At 32.5% G+C, this 19,476-nt stretch overlaps 3 protein-coding genes across 4 annotated transcripts; 2 read left to right on the forward strand and 1 right to left on the reverse strand.

Moving 5' to 3' along the window:
• Window positions 1-1,060: 1,060 nt before the first annotated feature.
• Window positions 1,061-4,668, forward strand: LOC130936429 (gamma carbonic anhydrase 1, mitochondrial). Its single transcript, XM_057866496.1, has 5 exons — window positions 1,061-1,348; window positions 2,200-2,343; window positions 2,658-2,783; window positions 2,863-3,014; window positions 4,011-4,668. Exons 1-5 carry the CDS (start codon window positions 1,234-1,236, stop codon window positions 4,293-4,295), a joined length of 822 nt encoding a protein of 273 aa, XP_057722479.1. The 5' UTR covers window positions 1,061-1,233; the 3' UTR covers window positions 4,296-4,668.
• Window positions 4,669-10,421: 5,753 nt separating this feature from the next.
• Window positions 10,422-14,284, forward strand: LOC130932757 (uncharacterized). 2 transcript variants are annotated; one of them, XM_057862166.1, is made up of 8 exons: window positions 10,422-10,705; window positions 11,398-11,664; window positions 12,178-12,249; window positions 12,354-12,392; window positions 12,568-12,675; window positions 13,081-13,178; window positions 13,280-13,391; window positions 13,731-14,284. In XM_057862166.1, exons 1-8 carry the CDS (start codon window positions 10,544-10,546, stop codon window positions 13,977-13,979), a joined length of 1,107 nt encoding a protein of 368 aa, XP_057718149.1. In that variant the 5' UTR covers window positions 10,422-10,543; the 3' UTR covers window positions 13,980-14,284. The 2 variants fall into 2 exon arrangements, with proteins under 2 accessions (XP_057718149.1, XP_057718150.1); XM_057862167.1 differs by lacking the exon at window positions 10,422-10,705 and adding an exon at window positions 10,914-11,264.
• A 774-nt stretch (window positions 14,285-15,058) lies between these two features.
• Window positions 15,059-17,466, reverse strand: LOC130935478 (proteasome subunit alpha type-1-B-like). The gene is made up of 2 exons (XM_057865239.1): window positions 16,965-17,466; window positions 15,059-15,766 (listed from the first exon to the last, which is right to left on the reverse strand). The coding sequence occupies exons 1-2, from the start codon at window positions 17,313-17,315 to the stop codon at window positions 15,278-15,280; spliced, it is 840 nt and encodes a 279-aa protein (XP_057721222.1). The 5' UTR covers window positions 17,316-17,466; the 3' UTR covers window positions 15,059-15,277.
• Between the last annotated feature and the right edge of the window lie 2,010 nt (window positions 17,467-19,476).

The following is a 19,476-nucleotide window of genomic DNA, read 5'->3' on the forward strand; positions in this document are numbered from 1 at the left end:
TATAATCCCTTGCTTACTCTTCCAGAACTTGAAACTTTTCCTTCCTTATCCTTTCAAATTTTCAATAATAATAATAATAATAATAACAATCCCGCTACATTACCAACACCATTTCTGTCAACATTTGTCAACTCTTATTTACCAAATTTCGTTATTATCATGATGATGTATATAGTGAAAAAAAAGTAGTTAACTCTAGCATAAAAAACAACCGAAAATTGTTGTGATGGAACCTAAAATCTTGACAATTGACAAATCATTTCAATTACGATTTAAGGATAACTGATGTGCATAGTTATAAGTATGAACTCGTTTGCAAATAGGCATTGTTGACAAATAAAAAAAATTTAGGGAAAAGGACATATGATTATTTATGTAATTAATATAAAATAAATTATTTTTATTAATACAACATTATATAATTAAATGTATATATAAAATTGTTTTACAATAAAAATATATACAAGATTATCTTTTAAAAGTGATTGATGATCTTTATTGCTAACAACTATTATTTACACTAATATCGTGATTTAACTTGCTAACTTTTAAATTCGTCAAAATAAAATAGTTTAGAACAAAACTTGTCCTGCAAAAAATGTCAAAATTAATATACATTGCATTAACATATAAACCTATATTGTATTTTTTATGTAATTCCATGTAAAAATATATATATTAATTTTAAATGTTAATTAATCTAAATGCATTTTGAAGTAAGTCAGAGAAAAAGGAGGAAATTGAACTTCTTTATCTTATTGAGAATTAGAATTTCACATTTTTAAAGCTATCTAAAGTTCTAAACATAAAACATATTATTTGCCATTAACTTTTAATACGTTTTAAAATTATTTTCTCTCTTTAATTATCCATTTAAACGCAAAGCAATATTTATGTACATTAATTTTATGAAAACATTATTATTTTATAATAATAAAATAATATCTATCTGAGAGAAAAAAAAAATATCCCTTACTATGATGTAGTAAATCACAAGAAAATTCAAGAAAAAATATATAAAATAGTGTAAGTGGAAGAAAAATTGAAAAAAAAATGATGAAACATTTTTTCTTTGACAAAATCCATTTTGCCCTATGCCACCGAAGCACTCTCCCCCATTTTCTAGCTCAGTCTCGCTCGTAGTGCTTCCATAACTCAACCTCAGCTTCCACAAAAACCCTAAATCTGAAAAAAAGAACCTAATTTTCCACTGAAATTGAAGAATCAGACAAAATGGGAACCCTTGGGAGAGCCATATACACTGTTGGATTCTGGATTCGAGAAACCGGTCAAGCAATTGATCGCCTCGGTTCCCGTTTTCAAGGGAAATATTACTTCCAAGAGCAGCGTTAGTATTTCTTCAAATTTTCAATCTTTTAGATCGCCTTATTTTTTTTTTCATTCTCAGTTCAATCCCGTTTTGGATCCCATTGTTTTATTATGATCATTTCCTGTCATAGTGGATCAATGACTACAATGTAATAAAGTTTGATTTTTTGTCTGTTTTGGTATGTGAAGTTTGTTAGAACAATGATTATGGTGCTGGTTTTATAATGAAATGAATAACATGCTTTGAAAAAGAGAAAGGGGGGGGGGGGGGGGTGGGAATGTTACTTTTGCCAGAATTTAGCTGTTATTATGGATTTGAAATGATGGTTGACTCTTAGAATGAATTAGGGGATCATAATAGTATTACATTTTGTGAATGTGGTTGCATAGGATTGTTAATGTTGTATGAGTTTTGGGAAATGGATTGAAAGTGAAAGGTTCTTTGGCTTGATTACTATAACTTGTGATCCTGGCTGGCAGCTAAGCACTTTAGTTTTCTCCCCTTCTTCACTCTATGTTATGCAGCTGTTAGTGCATTTGATAACCTTAGCTAAGATTGTAACTTAGTTGCTGACAACCCTGTGGTGCATAGAATTCCGATTGTGTTGCCTACCATTTTTCTCCCAAAAGAAGTACTTGTAATATAACTAAGACTGCAAAACATGAAAATCGTGTACTGGTGGAAAGGAAACATAAGATAGTAATTGCTTTTTAGAGTTTTCTTTGTAATTTATGGCATGTAGTTTATAACAAGTAGCAGTGGATGCTTATTCATTAAACTTATAGAAAAACTGGATTCATGTGCTGTCTTTACTGGTTTGCATAATTCCATAAGATATATATACTAATCTGCTTCCTTCTTTTGTTTAGTGTCTAGGCATCGAACTCTGATGAACATATTTGACAAGACTCCTCTGGTTGATAAGGATGCATTTGTTGCCCCAAGTGCTTCCGTCATCGGTGATGTTAAAATTGGAGGTGGATCATCAATTTGGTATGGATGTGTCTTGAGAGGTAAGGGTTTTCACTTGATCAATTAGACATAAAAAGTACTTAGATTGTTTACTGCTTGATGCTTCAGTAACTAACAAGATCAAGTTTTGGAAGATGTTTTCTATTTGGGTTAGCAGTCAGAGCCTAAGAGGTTACCCTCCTCATAAAAAATAGATTCAAACAAAGTTTTCCCATAAACCAGCTTTCTTCTATTGGCAATATGATAAAATTGCAATACTTTGATAATCTAACGTAAATCAAAAGTGAAGGTTTTGTCAAGTCTCTATGTTGTAGATCTACATAGCAATCATGTTTGAATTTCACTTTATACTTAGGTGACGTGAACAGCATCAGTGTTGGTAGCGGAACCAACATACAGGACAACTCCTTAGTGCATGTTGCGAAGTCAAATTTAAGTGGAAAGGTGTTGCCTACTATTATTGGAGACAAAGTTACTGTAGGTGAGTAATATTTTTGGATGACCATGAATATGCTACTGCATTCTACCCTTACAAGGGTGTTAAACTTTGCTTTGGGCAGGTCATAGTGCTGTTCTACATGGTTGCGTCGTTGAGGATGAGGCTTTTGTTGGTATGGGTGCAACACTACTTGACGGTGTTGTTGTTGAGAAACATGCAATGGTTGCTGCTGGATCCCTTGTGAGACAGAATTCAAAGGTTCCAAGTGGAGAGGTATGTATATGTGTGTTCAGGCTAAGCGTGACTATGCTTGGGGTTTCGGATTAAAAACCATTTGTAACATACAATGCGTTGACCTGGATCAACTGGGTGAATTATAATTGTGTGTTCCATTTTATTTATTTTTAGGGGATTTTACATGGATATTTAGATATGGTAAGGATAATTATGCTAGAAATAAATCACAAAATGTAACATGGGTTAGAAATATCTGAAGGGTTATTTGTTGTCAGCCACTTATTATGCCTTATTCTTTTACATATATAAAGTTTATTGTCACCGAAAACAATAAACCTTAAATACAAGCTTGGTTCTTAACTCACTCTTCTAAATGACACCTTAATATAGCATCCTACTCCATTTTTATTGACCATCACTTATATCTATTAAGTATGAACTAATGGCATGATTTTTGCACTCTACAACAAATACAAGTCCTATTTGATCAATTGGAAGAGCTGTTTCCCTTGAACACCATGAAAATTAATGTCTTCTAACCTGTAAGATGTATCTAAATCGCTATATCATGGATTTATGGTAATGGAAACCTTTAACGACCTCAAATGTGGAATTCAAGACACTGTTTGTTAGATTGTGAAGCTATTTTAGTATCAGAAAGCTGAAGTAGTTGTTCTTATGGTTGCATTTGGATATACCTTTTCTTAAAGAAAATGAAGGGAAAAAAAGCACCTTTAAATACTTTTAAAACAAGTACTCTTTTTTTTTCTTTTTTTATCGGATGCAACCTTTGCATATTTATATAAATAAAAATAAGTAAAACTTAATTGTTTTCTGTTCTAGTGTTTTAGGAATGTTATCCAAACATTATACACAAGTCTAAGAAATATATTTATATTAAAAAAGTATTTTTCTTATAAAATAAGCTCAAACAGGTTCATCCAATTTGTTTGGTTGATTTGTTTCAAATAATGTTATGATATTATATTTGTCGTTGAAGATATGAAACAATAAACTTGCATATGTTTGTAGATATGGGCAGGCAATCCAGCAAAGTTCCTGAGGAAGCTCACTGACGAAGAGATAGCTTTTATCTCCCAGTCAGCCACCAACTATACTAACCTCGCTCAGGTGCACGCAGCAGAAAATGTGAAATCATTTGATGAAATCGAGTTTGAGAAGGGGTTACGAAAGAAGTATGCACGTAAGGACGAGGAGTATGACTCAATGCTCGGTGTTGTCCGTGAGATTCCTCCAGAGCTTATTCTTCCAGATAATATCCTACCGAAACAACAAGAAAAGTCTCTTAAAATTTGAGGTCTTCAATAGAACTCTTTTTCGAATTCCAATCCTGAAAGGACACCAAGGAATATTGTTGTTTTGTTCAAATTCATGGAAGAGGGATTATTTTCACTTCCAATAATACCAAACATGTTCTAGGCTAGAGTATGACTCCTTTCCAGAGGACCCAGGAGTCAAAACATTTCCATAATGTTTCAAATTCCGTTATCTAGTCTGAGAAAGGTAAGACTTCTGAAAGATGGTGTATTTGCATCTTTGGCCTTTTGATGTATTCATTGCAAGTCAATGTCACATGTTTGTTGATGATCTTTATGTTCAAGACATAAACAGATCATAATTTATTCTTGTTCACATTATTAGTATAAGAGGATGATGATGTTTTTTTTTTCTTTCTTTCTTCAATGGTGAACATATGGCTATTCCTTCTTAAACTCCGATATTTCAATCTGCCATTGAACATCATATACTAGCCTGCCATTGCCATTGAAGGGTTATACATAAGGGTGGAAGCGAGTTGAGCTGAGCCTGGTAAATTTTGCGCTTGGATCACGAATATTAGGTCGAATTCAAGCTCAAAGCGAGTCTAATTTCCGAGTTTAAACTCAATTCGTCAAAAGTTCATTCAGCTCAAGTCTCGCAAGTAGCCTAAATCTATTTAGAGAAGATTTACAATTTAAGTTCTTACTCCTTTTTTTGGTTTCATTATAAGATATTTAGTTATGAGAACCTAATCTCAATAACTACTACCAAAGTATCAGTTGGCTTGATTTAGTAAATCTAAGTGTGATTCCTGCAGCTTCTCTAAAGTAGTAGAAGCCTAGAAGGTTGAATTGAGTGTGTAAGACTAAGAGATTATTATTTGTGTTAGCCATGAATGAAATAATGCAAGTTCTACATTGTTGGCTTTTTCAGTTTGTGTGTGTGATAGTTATGGCATACACTGATATACTCTTAATAATCATATTAAACTTAACCTATTTGCTAGATTCTTAGGCCAACACCAAGGAAGCATAGGTAGGCTGTTATACTGTGCTTTTTCATAAGATTCTTTTTTCTGACACCCATGTTCCAGATTCTTTGTCTAACTCCTGGGTAATTCTGCTGTTAGAACCTTATTTTTTTTATTTTTTTTAATGTTCCTTGTCTTTGTCTTATGTATCAAAAACATTAGTGTGACAATATAATCTAAGATTCAACAAGCCAAGTTCTTGGCTTGATCTAATAATTAGTCCCCTCGTCCGTTTCGTTTTGTGTATGTGCTAATGTATAAGCCAGTAGCAATTCTTTAAATAGAGTTTAAATTTGTATTAGATTAGTCTTTATGAAGCTGAGTTTGTGGCAAATTAGTCCTTAACTAATGGAAAGAGAAAATGCCATAAAAAAACCAAAAAAAATATCTAAGAATTATGGTGAATTTTACATATAAAAATATATTGGTTATTGGTTTTTAAATATTTACTTAAAGGTAAATATTAAATTGTTTCAGATTTTTGGCATATTTTACCGAGACCAGAGACAATGCTTCTAAACCTTATGATCAAAGGTACAATAAATTTATGTTATCAACACCATTTTTCTTTTTCGAATTTCGAATTCGAGATGTTTTGTCTTTATAAGACAAAACGGATAGCCTAACTTCCATGCAAGTGGATTATGATATTTCTAGTTCAAATTGGCCTTGTGACCTTCTTTAGAATAATATATACTGCTACAAAATTATTATTATTATTTTTACTTTTCACAGTATTTCATAACCCGATAGGCTAAATCTGAAGTCCGTTTAAGAATGTGCCGCTTGTTTATGCGTGAGCATTTTTTCTATCTTTTCCTAGTGAATTTGCATGGATTTTGTCGAGTTTAATCAAGAATTAATTATATTTTAGCCACTATGGATGCTATTTTGAGTTTTCTGCAATACTATTTATTTTAGGTAGCATTCGGCTGGATTTGATGGAGTTTTTGCAGCACAAGAATCAAAGGAGATGGCTGCGAGGAGCGACGCGTGCGCGTGACTGACGCGCACACGTGAATTGAAGATTTGTTCAGCGACGTGCAGAAAAACGCAGAAAAACGCTGGGAGCGATTTCCGGGCTGTTTTGACCCAGTTTCCAACCCAGAAAACACAGATTAGAAGCTGCAGAATGGATAATCAAGTGGTCTCCACCCATCAGCTAAAGACTTGTTAATTAATTTGAATTTAAATTCAAATCTGATTTTTAGGAAAAGATATTATTTTTAATTTTAGATAATTAGATTTTAAATTTATTAGGATTAGTTATAAATAGGAATTTAGATGCCATCAGATGGGAACACGGACATTTTACCAGAATCCTTATTTTTCTTCTCTGAACCATGAGCAACTAATCCTTCATTGTTAATGTTAGGAGCTCTGTCTATTTGTATGGATTGATTCGTTTGATCTTTCTAATTTAATCCAAGTTTTGATTTATATTTCAATAATTGTTTTCGCTCTTTATTTTATAAATATGGGTGGAACGAAAGTATGACCCATGTTCTAATTGAGTTCTTGTAAAAATTGAAAAAGCTCTTTACTTGAACAACAGCTTGAAAACATATTATACTGAATTTCTAATTGTTTGTATTTAACAGATACGTGACATATAATCCCCTTATTTTTGGATAATTAGAATTCTTTTGGCATATAAACTAAAAATTGATCATCACCTTTTAATTGGAATTAATTGACCAAGGAATTCGCAGTTAATGAATTTTAGAAGAGACTAGGAAGGTCTAAGAAATTAGGGTCTAGTCACACATAATTTGCCATGAATTAAATCTTGCATGATTAAAATAGTTAGTAAGAAAAATTAATTCGAAAAAATAGATAACTCTGAAACCTTCCCAACTTATTTATTTGCCTGTCTTTAATATTCTGAATTTACTGTTAATGCTTTTGAATTTTCAAATAGTATCGACCCTTACTCACGTAAGATATTACTTGGTACGACCCGATGCACTTGTCGATTAGTTTGTGGGTTGTAAAATACCGCACCACTTACCAATAAATAACTCTATGCACAAGGTGTAATTCGAACATCCGAGATTTACTTAACCGATCTAGTGATAGGGTGTCATTAATGCTAGTCATAGGCATGCAGCATGTGCATAGATTATGATTTTTATGTCATTTGTGAGATGCTGATGAATGGGAATCTAAAAAAGTTGCACAAAGACACAAATGATTGGTCCTTGATTTCAGCTACATTAATAGTTCTATTCATCACAAACAAAAGAAAGGTTCTTCAACCGGCCATATCTCACCTCAATTATGGTTATGTGAAAGGAGATCACGTTCTCTCTTCTTTTCTCTTGATTCCTTTTCGGCCCCTTTTCTAAAATTTTGAACAATAATTGAGAGAGCTCTTTGGGAGCAAAACCTATCATTTGAGATATTTAGATCATCTCATATTTAAAATGAACATAACATTGCTCATATTTGTATATAAAATTATATTATATGCATATATAAAATCAGTTGTTAATTAGTTATTATGTATATAAATATATTATACATGCTTAATATTTTATATAAAAAAATTATTATACTATTGTAAACAAATTTAATTTATTTATTAAAATTTTGTTCTACTATAATAATTTTAATTATTCTAGTAACTGATTATTTAATTAAAACATATGTGAATCAATATATATAAATATATATGCAACAACAAAGCAGCTTATTTAATAGCATATTTTTAGTATATATGAAGTATCTTTGTTGTATAAACTTAAATTTGGTATAGTAAAATATGTTATTTTCTACCTTATTTTCTTTGCTAAAATTTCATTAAATTGCCATAAAGGAAATTGATTTTATTTTTGGTTGAATGAGAATGCTACGTTTTACTTTACATATATACATTGTATTCTCAGAATATCGTCAGCAAATATGAAAATGCATTATCAACCTTATCTCAATATCATTTTTCGGATAAAGTGAATAGTGATTGTTAAATTACTTTGTTGTATTTAATACACTTATCTTTAAATCATTGCCTATATTATAAGTATACAAATCCACAATGACTTTGGAATTCTATGTCATCTTTATAATGCATACCTTCCGCCATTTGCTCATCATGCTAGATTCTTTTTCAGGCAATTCAATTTAGGAATAATTTTATATGAAAAAATATATAAAATAAATAATAAATTTTCCATTCATTACAATACCAAAAAAATAAACAAATGCTAATGAGTTATAGTCAAATGGTATAGTGTTTCAGAAAATGGTACCCTCAATCCCTTATGAATTTTGGCTTAAGTACATGTATAACAAAAATGATGAAGACACAAATTTTTAACTTAAAATGTTAATTTTTTTGATAATTTTTTGTTCTGTCTAACTTATTAAATACAATATAAAATTAATATCTTATGTATTTATATACTCTTGTATATTTATATCTGTCTTATTTATATTTATATATCTCATTTATATTGACACAATAACCAAATACAATCTCGATTTTGTAACTAAAAAAAAGCAGAATTTTGTCTATGCAAAAATTAGAGATCAGTTAATAATGATGTGATAATGGAATAATTAATCCATTAAAATCATTTATTGACAAGAAAACAAATCATCCATTTCCCATGAACAACGAGTGATATTATAGATATATATTATAGTTCCTATCACTAATATATATATACTTTGCATGTTGAATTCTCAAATATAGTAGCTCTATTCAGTTAGATTTTCATCTTTATTTGATCATTGACCAATCTATAAACACTATCATGAATATCTTAGTTTTTTTTTCTTTTATTTCAACAAAAAAATAAATATTAGATAAAAGGAAGTGACGAAAAGCTAAATTACACGTTCACCATATATATATATATATATAGTTCTTTGTAAAAACCTTCAATTTATTCTTATATTTTAAGAGTATGTTCTACCAGATATAAACATGGCCAAGCTTTTGTAGACAAGTTTAATGTTTGCAATTAGATATAAATTATATCAATACAAATATTCAATCATTTAAATATTAACTGATTATTATATCTTTTCTTGCATATCTCTTACTTTCATGGAAAAGATACTTAAATAAATTTAGTAAAAAATGGTGAAAAATTTTTATGTACTAACTTTATGAAAAATAAATGGCATAAGAAATTTATTTCCCAATATTAAACAACACATAATAGAGCCAAAAAAAAAAAAGTAGCAAAAGCAAGTACAATATAATACAAAGAGAATTAATGTAGCGAAGGTAGACTGAATTTTAAATAAGTATTACCCGTAAAAAATGAATTTTAAATTTTAAGTTTTACTCCATGCCTTAGTAAATCTTTTTTTTTTAATAGAGAAAAATGAGTAATATTCTATATTGGCCTTCAGAAAATAAAATTTTGACGGTTATTTTAATTTTCAGAAAATTTTGGTTATCAAATCATTCTAGATGAAATTATAGATTCTACAAAATGGAATATAGAGATTTATTTAACAATAGAAAGTTGTCTAACATACAAAATGGAATATAAAGATTTATTTGTATGAATAAAATCTTTTTCAGAAATAATTTAGGTATAACTCTTAAAAAAAATCTTAGCAAGAATATATTTAAAAATTATTATTAATAATTTTTATTTTAATAAACACACAAAAAATATATTAAAAATTAAAATGTTACATATTTATTATAATTTCTTTTTAATTAGTAATCTTTAACATATTTTTTATTTTTTTCACGGCAACTCTTATTTAGACGATGAGTTATAACTTAAATAATGGTATAGTTTTTCTATACTCAACTAAAAGGTCGCGAATTCGAATTTCTCTATCTTTGGTAAAAAAAATTCTCAACAAGTTAAAAATTAATTTGTTGAGGATCAAAACTCTATTTAAAAAATTTAAAGTTGGCTAATAAATTATTCAAACCCTATATTTATTTAGTCACAAAAAAAACCCTACATTTATTTAAATAAACTAAAGATGTAACCACTAAATCAACCTAATTTAATTTTTATTTTTTAACATGTTTTTCATATGGTAAATCCAAAAAATAATAGGGAGCGCAATACACGGAAGTTTGGTGCAGCAGCACCGTGCGCCTGCGGCATCTGATTCTGATCCCTCTTCTCTTCTCTTCAGTTTTTTCTTTCATTTCATTTCAGAATTCTCTCTATCTCTCTATCTCTCTATTCTATTCTATTTTCTCTCTATTTCTATATATAGCATTCCAAAAACACCACCACTAAACATATCAATATATCATACAAAAACCATAATGGGAGCTGAACCTTTGTCTAACCACACTACAATACACGACCAACAACATTCTCGTCCTCTCGTACTTGGTCTCCAACCCTTTGCCCTCGTGGACCACGTGGCTCGCGTCGATTGGTCCTTGCTAGATCAAATTCCCGGTGAACGTGGTGGCTCCATACCTGTATATATTAACCCCCTTCACTTATTTCACTTTTTCTTTTTTCTTCAACAAATTCGTTTCCTATAACTTTCTATGAGTTCTTTGTTACTACTAGGTACTAGGTAGGTAGGTCCTTGTGTTTTGTATCTCAATTTTCTTTTACATTTTTGGTATATTGTGTTGTTATGTTAGTCTTAGATATTTTCCTAGGCATCACATCATATTTAAGGTAACTTATATCATGTAGTAGAAGTTAATTAGAAGAAAGTGTGGATATGCGAGAATGATAGTCGAGAATTATTAGATGACAATTTAGTTAAATATGTCAAACCGCCTTTTTCACCTATCATTTTCATGCTAAGACAACTTCACGTGAATAGTTTCACGTGAATAATCACCATAGAAAACGATAGGTGAGATTCATTAGTTAAACATGTCAAACGATTTAACAGTTTTTACCTATGGTCAGCCTCGAGTAGGTTTTGAGTTAATTGGTGTTGGGAGAATCATGTCTCTTGTGAAATTTTCAATACTCAGCAAAATTGTACCTACTAGGAGGATTACAGATGTTTGTGGTTATGTATGTTTTGATCAACTATCCTATAATCTTGACACATTATTCATGCACATCATATTGTAGCAAATACTATTTGACATGACATGAGAGTGTAGAATTTAACTTGGTGGATTCCTTTTCTTAATGATTTTATCAGGTTGGAATTGAGGAGCTTGATTTTATACTGAAGGAAGTGAAGAGTCATGTTCTATCATCCCCTGATGATGGTTCGAGCCCGGTTAAGACCATGGCTGGTGGCAGTGTTGCAAACACAATCAGAGGGCTAAGTAGTGGCTTTGGGATCTCTAGTGGCATTATTGGTGCTTGTGGGGACGATGAGCAATGCAAGCTCTTTGTTGATAACATGAAATCCAATGGTGTGGACCTCTCAAGGCTGAGGAAGAAGAAGGGACACACAGCACAGGTTTGCTCAGTCTTCAGTTTTAGAAAGAATTGCTTTATCAATAAATTAGAGAGAAATTTTATCTCTAGTTATATTCTATAGACATCATATTATTAATCGAATACCATTGGAATGTTCGAGTGGTAGGCAATGTTGCCCTCTTCCTATAGTTCTCAAGTTTGAGCCCTGAGGGTGAAAGGAACTTGTGCTTGGACGCATTGACGGATTTAGAAATTTTAGTAACAGGGGCAAATATAAGACATTCTCAAGAGTAAGATATGTATAAATTTATATACTTATAAATAAATGCCCAAATTTTAGTGGAGGTACATGCCCCCAATTCACTTGGATTCGTCCTTAGTCAGGAGAGGTAGCAACAATTCCTCGAGCTAGATTAGTTGAGTCCTGATAATAGGGTTCGGATACCAGTCAAAGACAAAATTATATACTAATATTAATAAGTGTGTGTTTGCAAATAACATATCAAGTGAAGTGATTGTGCAAGAATTTTGACAACTTGGTTTTGTGAAACAGTGTGTTTGCTTGGTTGATGCCTTGGGAAACCGTACAATGAGACCATGTCTCTCAAATGCTGTGAAAGTTCAGGTACATGACTCTGTTCTCTCAATGAATATGTAGAGTTTGGAGCAGAATATATATGGATTCAGTTAAATTTTGTAATGTTTGAATTTTACTTCATTATTCTGCAGGCAGAAGAATTGACCAATGAAGACTTTAAGTGCTCCAAGGTGACTTAATCAACTAAATAGCATTTCATCACATAAGACTCTTTCGCTCTTATCATATTTAGATATTTTCATTATGTTGGGGATTATATATATTGAGCCTTTGAACTGAATTATATTTTTGAATATGGCAACTTGTCTGCTGTGACTCTTAGTTACTGTTATATTTACATTTCAGTGGTTGGTGATGAGATATGCAATACTTAATTTGGAGGTTATTAAAGCTGCTATTCTTTTAGCCAAACAAGAAGGTCTTCTTGTTTCCTTGGATTTGGCTAGTTTTGAGGTATAAATCAAATCTCACTCGCTCCCAACTTGTTCTGATATCATTTAGCCGAAAGCCCGAAATGTATTATCTTCCAATCTTAATCCGAGTTTAAAGTTTGTGTTTGGATACTGTCTCTTAGACAAAAATAGAGAAATAGTTATGAAAAAACTTGTTTGGTTGTCGAGACAGGGAGAAAGATACAAATTTTATCACACTGCCCTCCTAGACCACCGTGGACCACCAACATAGTTGGTTGGACTGGTGCCGAAAAAGTTTTCTTCTTTCTTGTCTTGTTCTTGTTAGAACCAAACATGTTAGAGAGACTTTTTTTGTGTGTCTAGATTTGTCTCAGATACCTTATCCAAACACATGAGCTATATAAACTATATCACTCATCTTATATGGTCCCTTTACTTTGGCAAGATGGTCAGGAATTTCAAACAACCACTCCTGGAGCTAATAGAGTCTGGGAACATAGACCTTTGCTTTGCAAATGAAGATGAGGCAATGGAACTTTTAAGGTGGCTGCCATTTGTATTCAACTCAGCTTCACCTTGATCTAGTTTCACTTGTTATGTTGTTCTATTGATTGTTCATGGCAAAATTCTTTGCAATGGATTAGGGGTGAAGAAAATGCTGATCCGGTGGCTGCCGTAGAATTTTTGGCCGAATATTGCAAATGGGCTGTAGTAACACTTGGTGCCAATGGATGCATTGCAAAACAAGGAAAGGAGGTATATTATCTTAATTATTTTGATTTTGCAGCACATGATCAATTTTATTTAAACATATAACTTAGTGTTCAAGATGGAGAGCATATTCAAATAGACCTATCATCACTATTAGGTTCATTTTCATCTATTGAGTGAGTTTGATAATCAAACTAATGAAAGTTGTGTAAAATTAAATGTCATTTTTTCCATAATTTTGGCATGCTAAGCTCAAACTGTAAATTATTTTGTACCAAAACAAATTACTATTGAGATATTTGATTGTTAATAAGTCATTATCATAAGAGTTATGTTATGTTTAGTCATTTCTTGAATTATGTTTTACGTTTAATATTGTCGCAGATTGTGCGAGTACCGGCGATAGGGGAAGCAAAGGCAGTCGATGCCACTGGAGCAGGGGACCTTTTTGCTAGTGGATTTTTGTATGGCGTTATAAAGGGTTTCTCACTTGAAGATTGTTGCAAAGTAGGAGCATGCAGTGGTGGAGCTGTTATTCGTTCTCTTGGTGGTGAAGTGACATTAGACAATTGGCAATGGATGTTCAAGCAGATGCAGTTAAAGGATCTTCTTTTGCCTGATACATCCAAATGAATGAATAGCCTCCATTGAGATACATGTTTCCACTTTTATTCTTCTTTTGATTTATTACCATCAAATGGCAGCTATAGTGTTCCATTTTTTGGACTGCTTTGTTCTATGCATGGAAGATAAGCTTATTAAATTATCCAACATAAAGATAAGGCAGCTTCCAAATATTGTTTCCATTTAGTAATTCATACTTGTGTATATGAGTACTTAGTTATTTATTTTAAAAATTATCAAACAAGATATGAATTGAATTGGATACAGTCAATGTAAAAAAAAAAAAAAATTACATACACACTTAGTCCTATATTGTCATATTAGCATAGATATTTGATAAAACTATTCGATATTATAATAGTCCTAAATGCACGTATTTGATTAAAAAACATTCTAGAACTGTTTTACACTGTAAACATATGCATAGTAATGAAACACTTTAAGGCTAATTTGAGTAAAATAAATAACTTAAATAAACTCTCAAAAAAAAAAACTTAAAATATGAAATTTTTTTTATTAATAGCCGTTTATAAATAAATTATTTTGTATTTGAATTTTTAGTTATAATAGTATTTGTTTCAAAATTGTAGCATTTAGATAAATAATTCAAAAAATATAATTTTTTCACAAAAAAATGAATATTAAAATATTTTATTATGTATAATATAGTAGGTAAAAATAAAAAACAAATATAAAATGTATCATATATGTTTTGTTACTGTTTTTTATTTTTGCTACCCCTACTAGAACTCAAACACGGCTCTAAATATGGTTGATTCCAGGCCATAAACTCAAATATTTATAAGGCTAAGCACCGTTGTCTCAAAACATTTTAATTCCAAAGATATACGCACAATATATTCATCAAGTGTGACTTTTAGCAGAGCTTTCTTTCTCTTTACCCTATTTGTAACTAAAACATTTCTTTCTACCGAGTTTCATCCCACTCCACAAACGAAAATCATATGCGAACAGAACAATCGCAAACATTCATGCATTGTATGGTGCATATGCCTCAGATTGGCCAAATTTGGGTAATAGTTTTGAGCATCATTTTTCACCATTAATTTCACTAGATTTACCTGGAATGAAGCCGTAAATTGAGCGTTCCATCAAACACTTTCAAAGTCTATCAAACGGTATCACTAAATTGTTCAGTTATCAGCCATGGAAGAATTGCATAAACCAACATGATTAAGAAAATAAAATCCATCAAAGAGATATCTTTTCCCATGACACACTCACCATGAATTCTACTCATCTGTAAATAACTGTTCTTAACCCCTCTATCGCTGGAGCTTAAATTATCAAATGTCCATAGGAGCAACATCTGGACTTGCAGCGGCTGCACCTTGATCAGCACCGGTACCCTGATCTGCAGGAGCATCCTGCTCAGCTGCAGGCTGAGGTTCAGCCGGAGGTTCATCATCCCTAACAATCTCAAATTCATCAATCAACTTTTGTACAGTCTCTTGATCCAAAATGTGAAACGGCTCACCAACTCCAACCACAGCAATAGTGCATACGGAGCTCCTGAGCTTTTCACCTTGCAAAGACTCTCTAGTTGCAATAAGTGCATCTTTAATCAGTTCTTCGCGTGAGGAGCTCATGAAGTTCTCAAACTTGCGTTCCAAGTATGTCTTGGCGGCTTGTGAGCGAGAACCAATTGCAAAAGCCTGATATTCAAAATAGTTTCCACTTGGACAGTTATAATAGAGGTGAGCTCCTGATTCATCCAGTCCACCGACCAAGAGGCCAACCCCATAAGGACGCTTCCATGACCGCTGGGTGCAAACCTGCCATTAAAATTGCATCACAAGAGAAAGAGTTCTTATAATAAATTCAGCAAATACTTCTTTCTTTCATACATCAATTTTGTAGATATTTACAAAATAGACATTATGCATGCCTTAATATGCATAGAGTTGCATATATCTTCAACACCCCACCACATATCTTCAAAGTAAAGCCAGGTAAACAGAGTTGCATGACATAGATATTATGCCTTGATATGCATAACACAAATAAAGTGTTAAATACAGATGTTGTCCCATTCAAGATTTTCTCTCACTCCATTAATATGTTGCATAGATTCAATGAGCTATTCAAACTTCAGACTGGACCAATGGCCTCTCACAAACCAAATTAGAGGAAGCACATCTAGTTAATGACTATAACTCACCACAAGGCACACTAGATGAACTGATTCCCCCATCATAGCTAAATAGCTTTCCCATTACATTAGCAGCAAAGACACCGAAGAAGATTGTTAGTTTTTGCATGCAACTAACTAGTCATTTCACATTTAAGAGCTCAGCTCAATAGCCTCTAAACAGAACAAGAAAAGATTGACAACATTTCAAAATGCACATCCCATAACTAACTTTGAGGTCAATCACAAATACATCCAAAAACAGAAGACAAAAATCACAAAGTAAAACAGATTTGTAATCATTTCCAGCCACTTAGTTAGAATGTACAAACTACAAGCAGCATAACCACAACATCTCATATTTAACACTATAGCAAACAGTACCAGTTTAAAGAAACTTTTTGTTTTTAACACTCAATACCACTGCAAAGTCAAAAATCAAGGTAATAAATACTTAAAAGAACGGAATTTGAACATATCTGGTAATAGCTGATGCCAAATACAATCATCCTTTCATCATAGCCAATTTTAGCACCGTAATCGAGATGACTAAACCACACTAAAAAACCCTCAATTCATCATAAAAGAGAACTTCCACACTTCATCACTACTCACAGTTACAAATAACACCACAAACCTAAAAACCAATCAATTCCACCACAATTAACATAATCAACAATTATAGCACTGTCAAATTTGACAATTCAAATTAATAAAAAAAACACCAAAACTGCATATGCAGATCCAAACATTTCAAAACACAAAATAAATCCTAGCACAGTAATTGCACGATCCAATCACCATAACAGTAACAAAAAACCGAAAACCCTAGACCTTGATACCTGAGCCTTGTCAGCGAGCTGAACGACGAGTCGTCCAACGGGAAGAGGAGACTCATAGGTATACGAATAGTTGATGCACTCGTTGCGCATGTAGCGCGAGAGAACGCGGCCGTCGGCGGTGAGTCCGGCGATGGCAACGCCGATGTGGTCATCGACTTTGAAGATCTTCTTCTGGTGAGAAGAGAGCTCGGAGTTGGCCTTGTTGACGCATGCTAAAACGACGTGCGTTTTGGATCGGAGGCCAATTGCGGCGGAACCCTGCTTCACTGCCTCCATTGCGTATTCAACCTGGAAGAGCCTCCCAGCGGGACTCCACGTAGTAACATCGGTGTCGTATTGGTTTCTGAACATTGTCGTTTAGAGGTTTGGGGGTAGGTTTGGAGTTGGGGTTTGGTTTCCGCTTCTCTTTCTTTTTCTCAGCTGAAGAATGAAAACTGAAAACCCCCGAAAAGCAATAAAACTTGCTACTATTCTCAATCCTTTTCTTTTTCTCCTTTCTCCCTTCTTTGTTTATTTTATTTTATTTTTATAATTTTTTCTTCGTATTGCTCAAGAAAGTAGTAGGACTCTTTGTATATTATTAAAAAACAAACATTTTAAACTTTGAAATTGTTTCAGTTTAACAAATGCTTAAAATATATGAATATATTCTCCAAAAATGATTCTAGATATCACAATAATAATAATAATAATATTTATAATAATTGTTTATTATTATATAGTTGCTATTTATTTATTTATTTATTTATTTATTTATTTATTATTATTATTATTATAGGTAAAATATACTTTTTGTCCTCATACTCACTTACGGGTTTTTTTGTCCCTGAAATTTGACAAAAATTTTAAAAATATCTCTAAGTTTTATTTTGTTTCAATTTTGTCCCAAAAGTTTTGGATTTGTATCAAATATATCCCTAACGGCTAGTTGTTCAAAAAATTTAAGACCAATTCAACAATAATTTCATAAGAATAACCCTCAACACAAGCAAATCAAGTATAATTTTTATGTATTATTATTATATTGATCTTAAATTTTTTGAAATTTTAGTCGTCGAAAGTATGTTTAATGCAAATTGAAAACTTTTGGGACAAAATTAAAACAAAATAAAACTTAAGAGTATTTTTAAAACTTTTGCCAAATTTCAGAGATAAAAATACACTTTTTTGGGTTTTTTACGGTATCCCCCAACCCGATAGGTCAAAGATTAATCAATTGCGGTACTGAGCTCTAAGAGTTTGCCGCTGACCAATGGATTGCTGGATGTACAAGGATATTATTTAATATAATTAACGGGCCCTAAATGTTAAATTTTGTCCGATCCATAATGTTATTCTTTTTATGGATATGGATCGGGGTGCTCTTCCAAAAACCGATGGAGTATTGCTTCTATGTTTTGTTTCTTTCTTTTTTTTTTTGGACTAGGTTGTTTATTTTGTTTTTAAAGATAAACAAACATAAATTAGATTGTGATGGCCGTTTAGCCCAAAATATAAACAAAAAAGAATACTGGCCCAATATTTTAGCTATACACCAAAATCAAAAACTTTGCAAGTGCAAAGCTTTCACTTTTTGCTTCATAGACGAGAACCTCTATGGTTGGTCAACTTAGTTCAAGTTAAATTAAGTTAGAGAGTAAACTACCATTTGTACCCATGGAAGTTGAAAACGCTGACAAATCTACCCACAAGAGATGGAAACTACCAAATGTATCCATCAATCATGAGTTTTATGGGACGAAACTAACCAATCCATATTCCGGCGTTGACTCCGTCAGTAACACTCCCTACGTGGCACTTCACGGCGTGACATGGCTTGGGGGCTGCTCACGTGGATTGCTGACATGTCTGACCGTTATAATGTACCCTCAATTCCCAAATTTCCCAAATTCAAACATTATTTCATCCAAAGCACGAACCCTAAACTCACAATAATCTTCGAAATTATACCAACGTCGAGGCGAAGACTCTTTACTCCACCTTCGAATGGCAGCGGTCATGTGTCTGGAAGCTCAATTTCAAAACGGGCACAGGACAGGAAGTTCAATGGCAGATGTTTCTGTGGGTTGGGGGTGACGCTGTTACAGTCCGGGACGGCGATGAATCCTGGGAGGTGGTTCGTCCGTTGTCCCAATTGGAAGGTAACCCGTTGTACACCCTATTCTGTGGGAGTTGAATGTGCATCTGATTTTAGTTTTTTGCCATGGATAGAACTTGGACTGCAACTTCTTTGCATGGGTAGACAAAATCGAAGGGCAATGGGAGGGTGAGGGTTTGAGGAGAGCACTGTCGGAAAGAAGGATGCAGGAAGATGTTGATGAGGCTGAGGCTCAAGTGAAGATGCTCACCAGATTAGGGAGCTTCGAAGCTGAGTTTAGCAAAATTAGGTTTTGGCTTATGATGATATCAATGGCTGTTGTTTGTAATGATGTGTGCACTGTGTATCTGATTCTTAGGAGGGTTTGATCCTTGTTAGTTGTTAGTGTAAGATCATGACAAATCTACCCATGAT

This window comes from Arachis stenosperma, chromosome 6 (assembly GCF_014773155.1).
Source record: "Arachis stenosperma cultivar V10309 chromosome 6, arast.V10309.gnm1.PFL2, whole genome shotgun sequence".
Lineage (NCBI taxonomy): Eukaryota > Viridiplantae > Streptophyta > Magnoliopsida > Fabales > Fabaceae > Arachis > Arachis stenosperma.

What these genes read in the sequence shown, in the direction of transcription:
- LOC130936429 (XM_057866496.1), top strand. Translation starts at nt 1,234, where the DNA reads ATGGGAACCCTTGGGAGAGCCATATACACTGTTGGATTCTGGATTCGA. An exon ending in ATATTACTTCCAAGAGCAGC is followed by an intron (nt 1,349 to 2,199) that starts GTTAGTATTTCT and finishes TCTTTTGTTTAG; the next exon opens with TGTCTAGGCATCGAACTCTG. An exon ending in GTATGGATGTGTCTTGAGAG is followed by an intron (nt 2,344 to 2,657) that starts GTAAGGGTTTTC and finishes CTTTATACTTAG; the next exon opens with GTGACGTGAACAGCATCAGT.
- LOC130932757 (XM_057862166.1), top strand. Translation starts at nt 10,544, where the DNA reads ATGGGAGCTGAACCTTTGTCTAACCACACTACAATACACGACCAACAA. An exon ending in GAGGCAATGGAACTTTTAAG is followed by an intron (nt 13,179 to 13,279) that starts GTGGCTGCCATT and finishes GCAATGGATTAG; the next exon opens with GGGTGAAGAAAATGCTGATC. An exon ending in TTGCAAAACAAGGAAAGGAG is followed by an intron (nt 13,392 to 13,730) that starts GTATATTATCTT and finishes ATATTGTCGCAG; the next exon opens with ATTGTGCGAGTACCGGCGAT.
- LOC130935478 (XM_057865239.1), bottom strand. Translation starts at nt 17,315, where the DNA reads ATGTTCAGAAACCAATACGACACCGATGTTACTACGTGGAGTCCCGCT. An exon ending in AGCTCGCTGACAAGGCTCAG is followed by an intron (nt 15,767 to 16,964) that starts GTATCAAGGTCT and finishes TTTTAATGGCAG; the next exon opens with GTTTGCACCCAGCGGTCATG.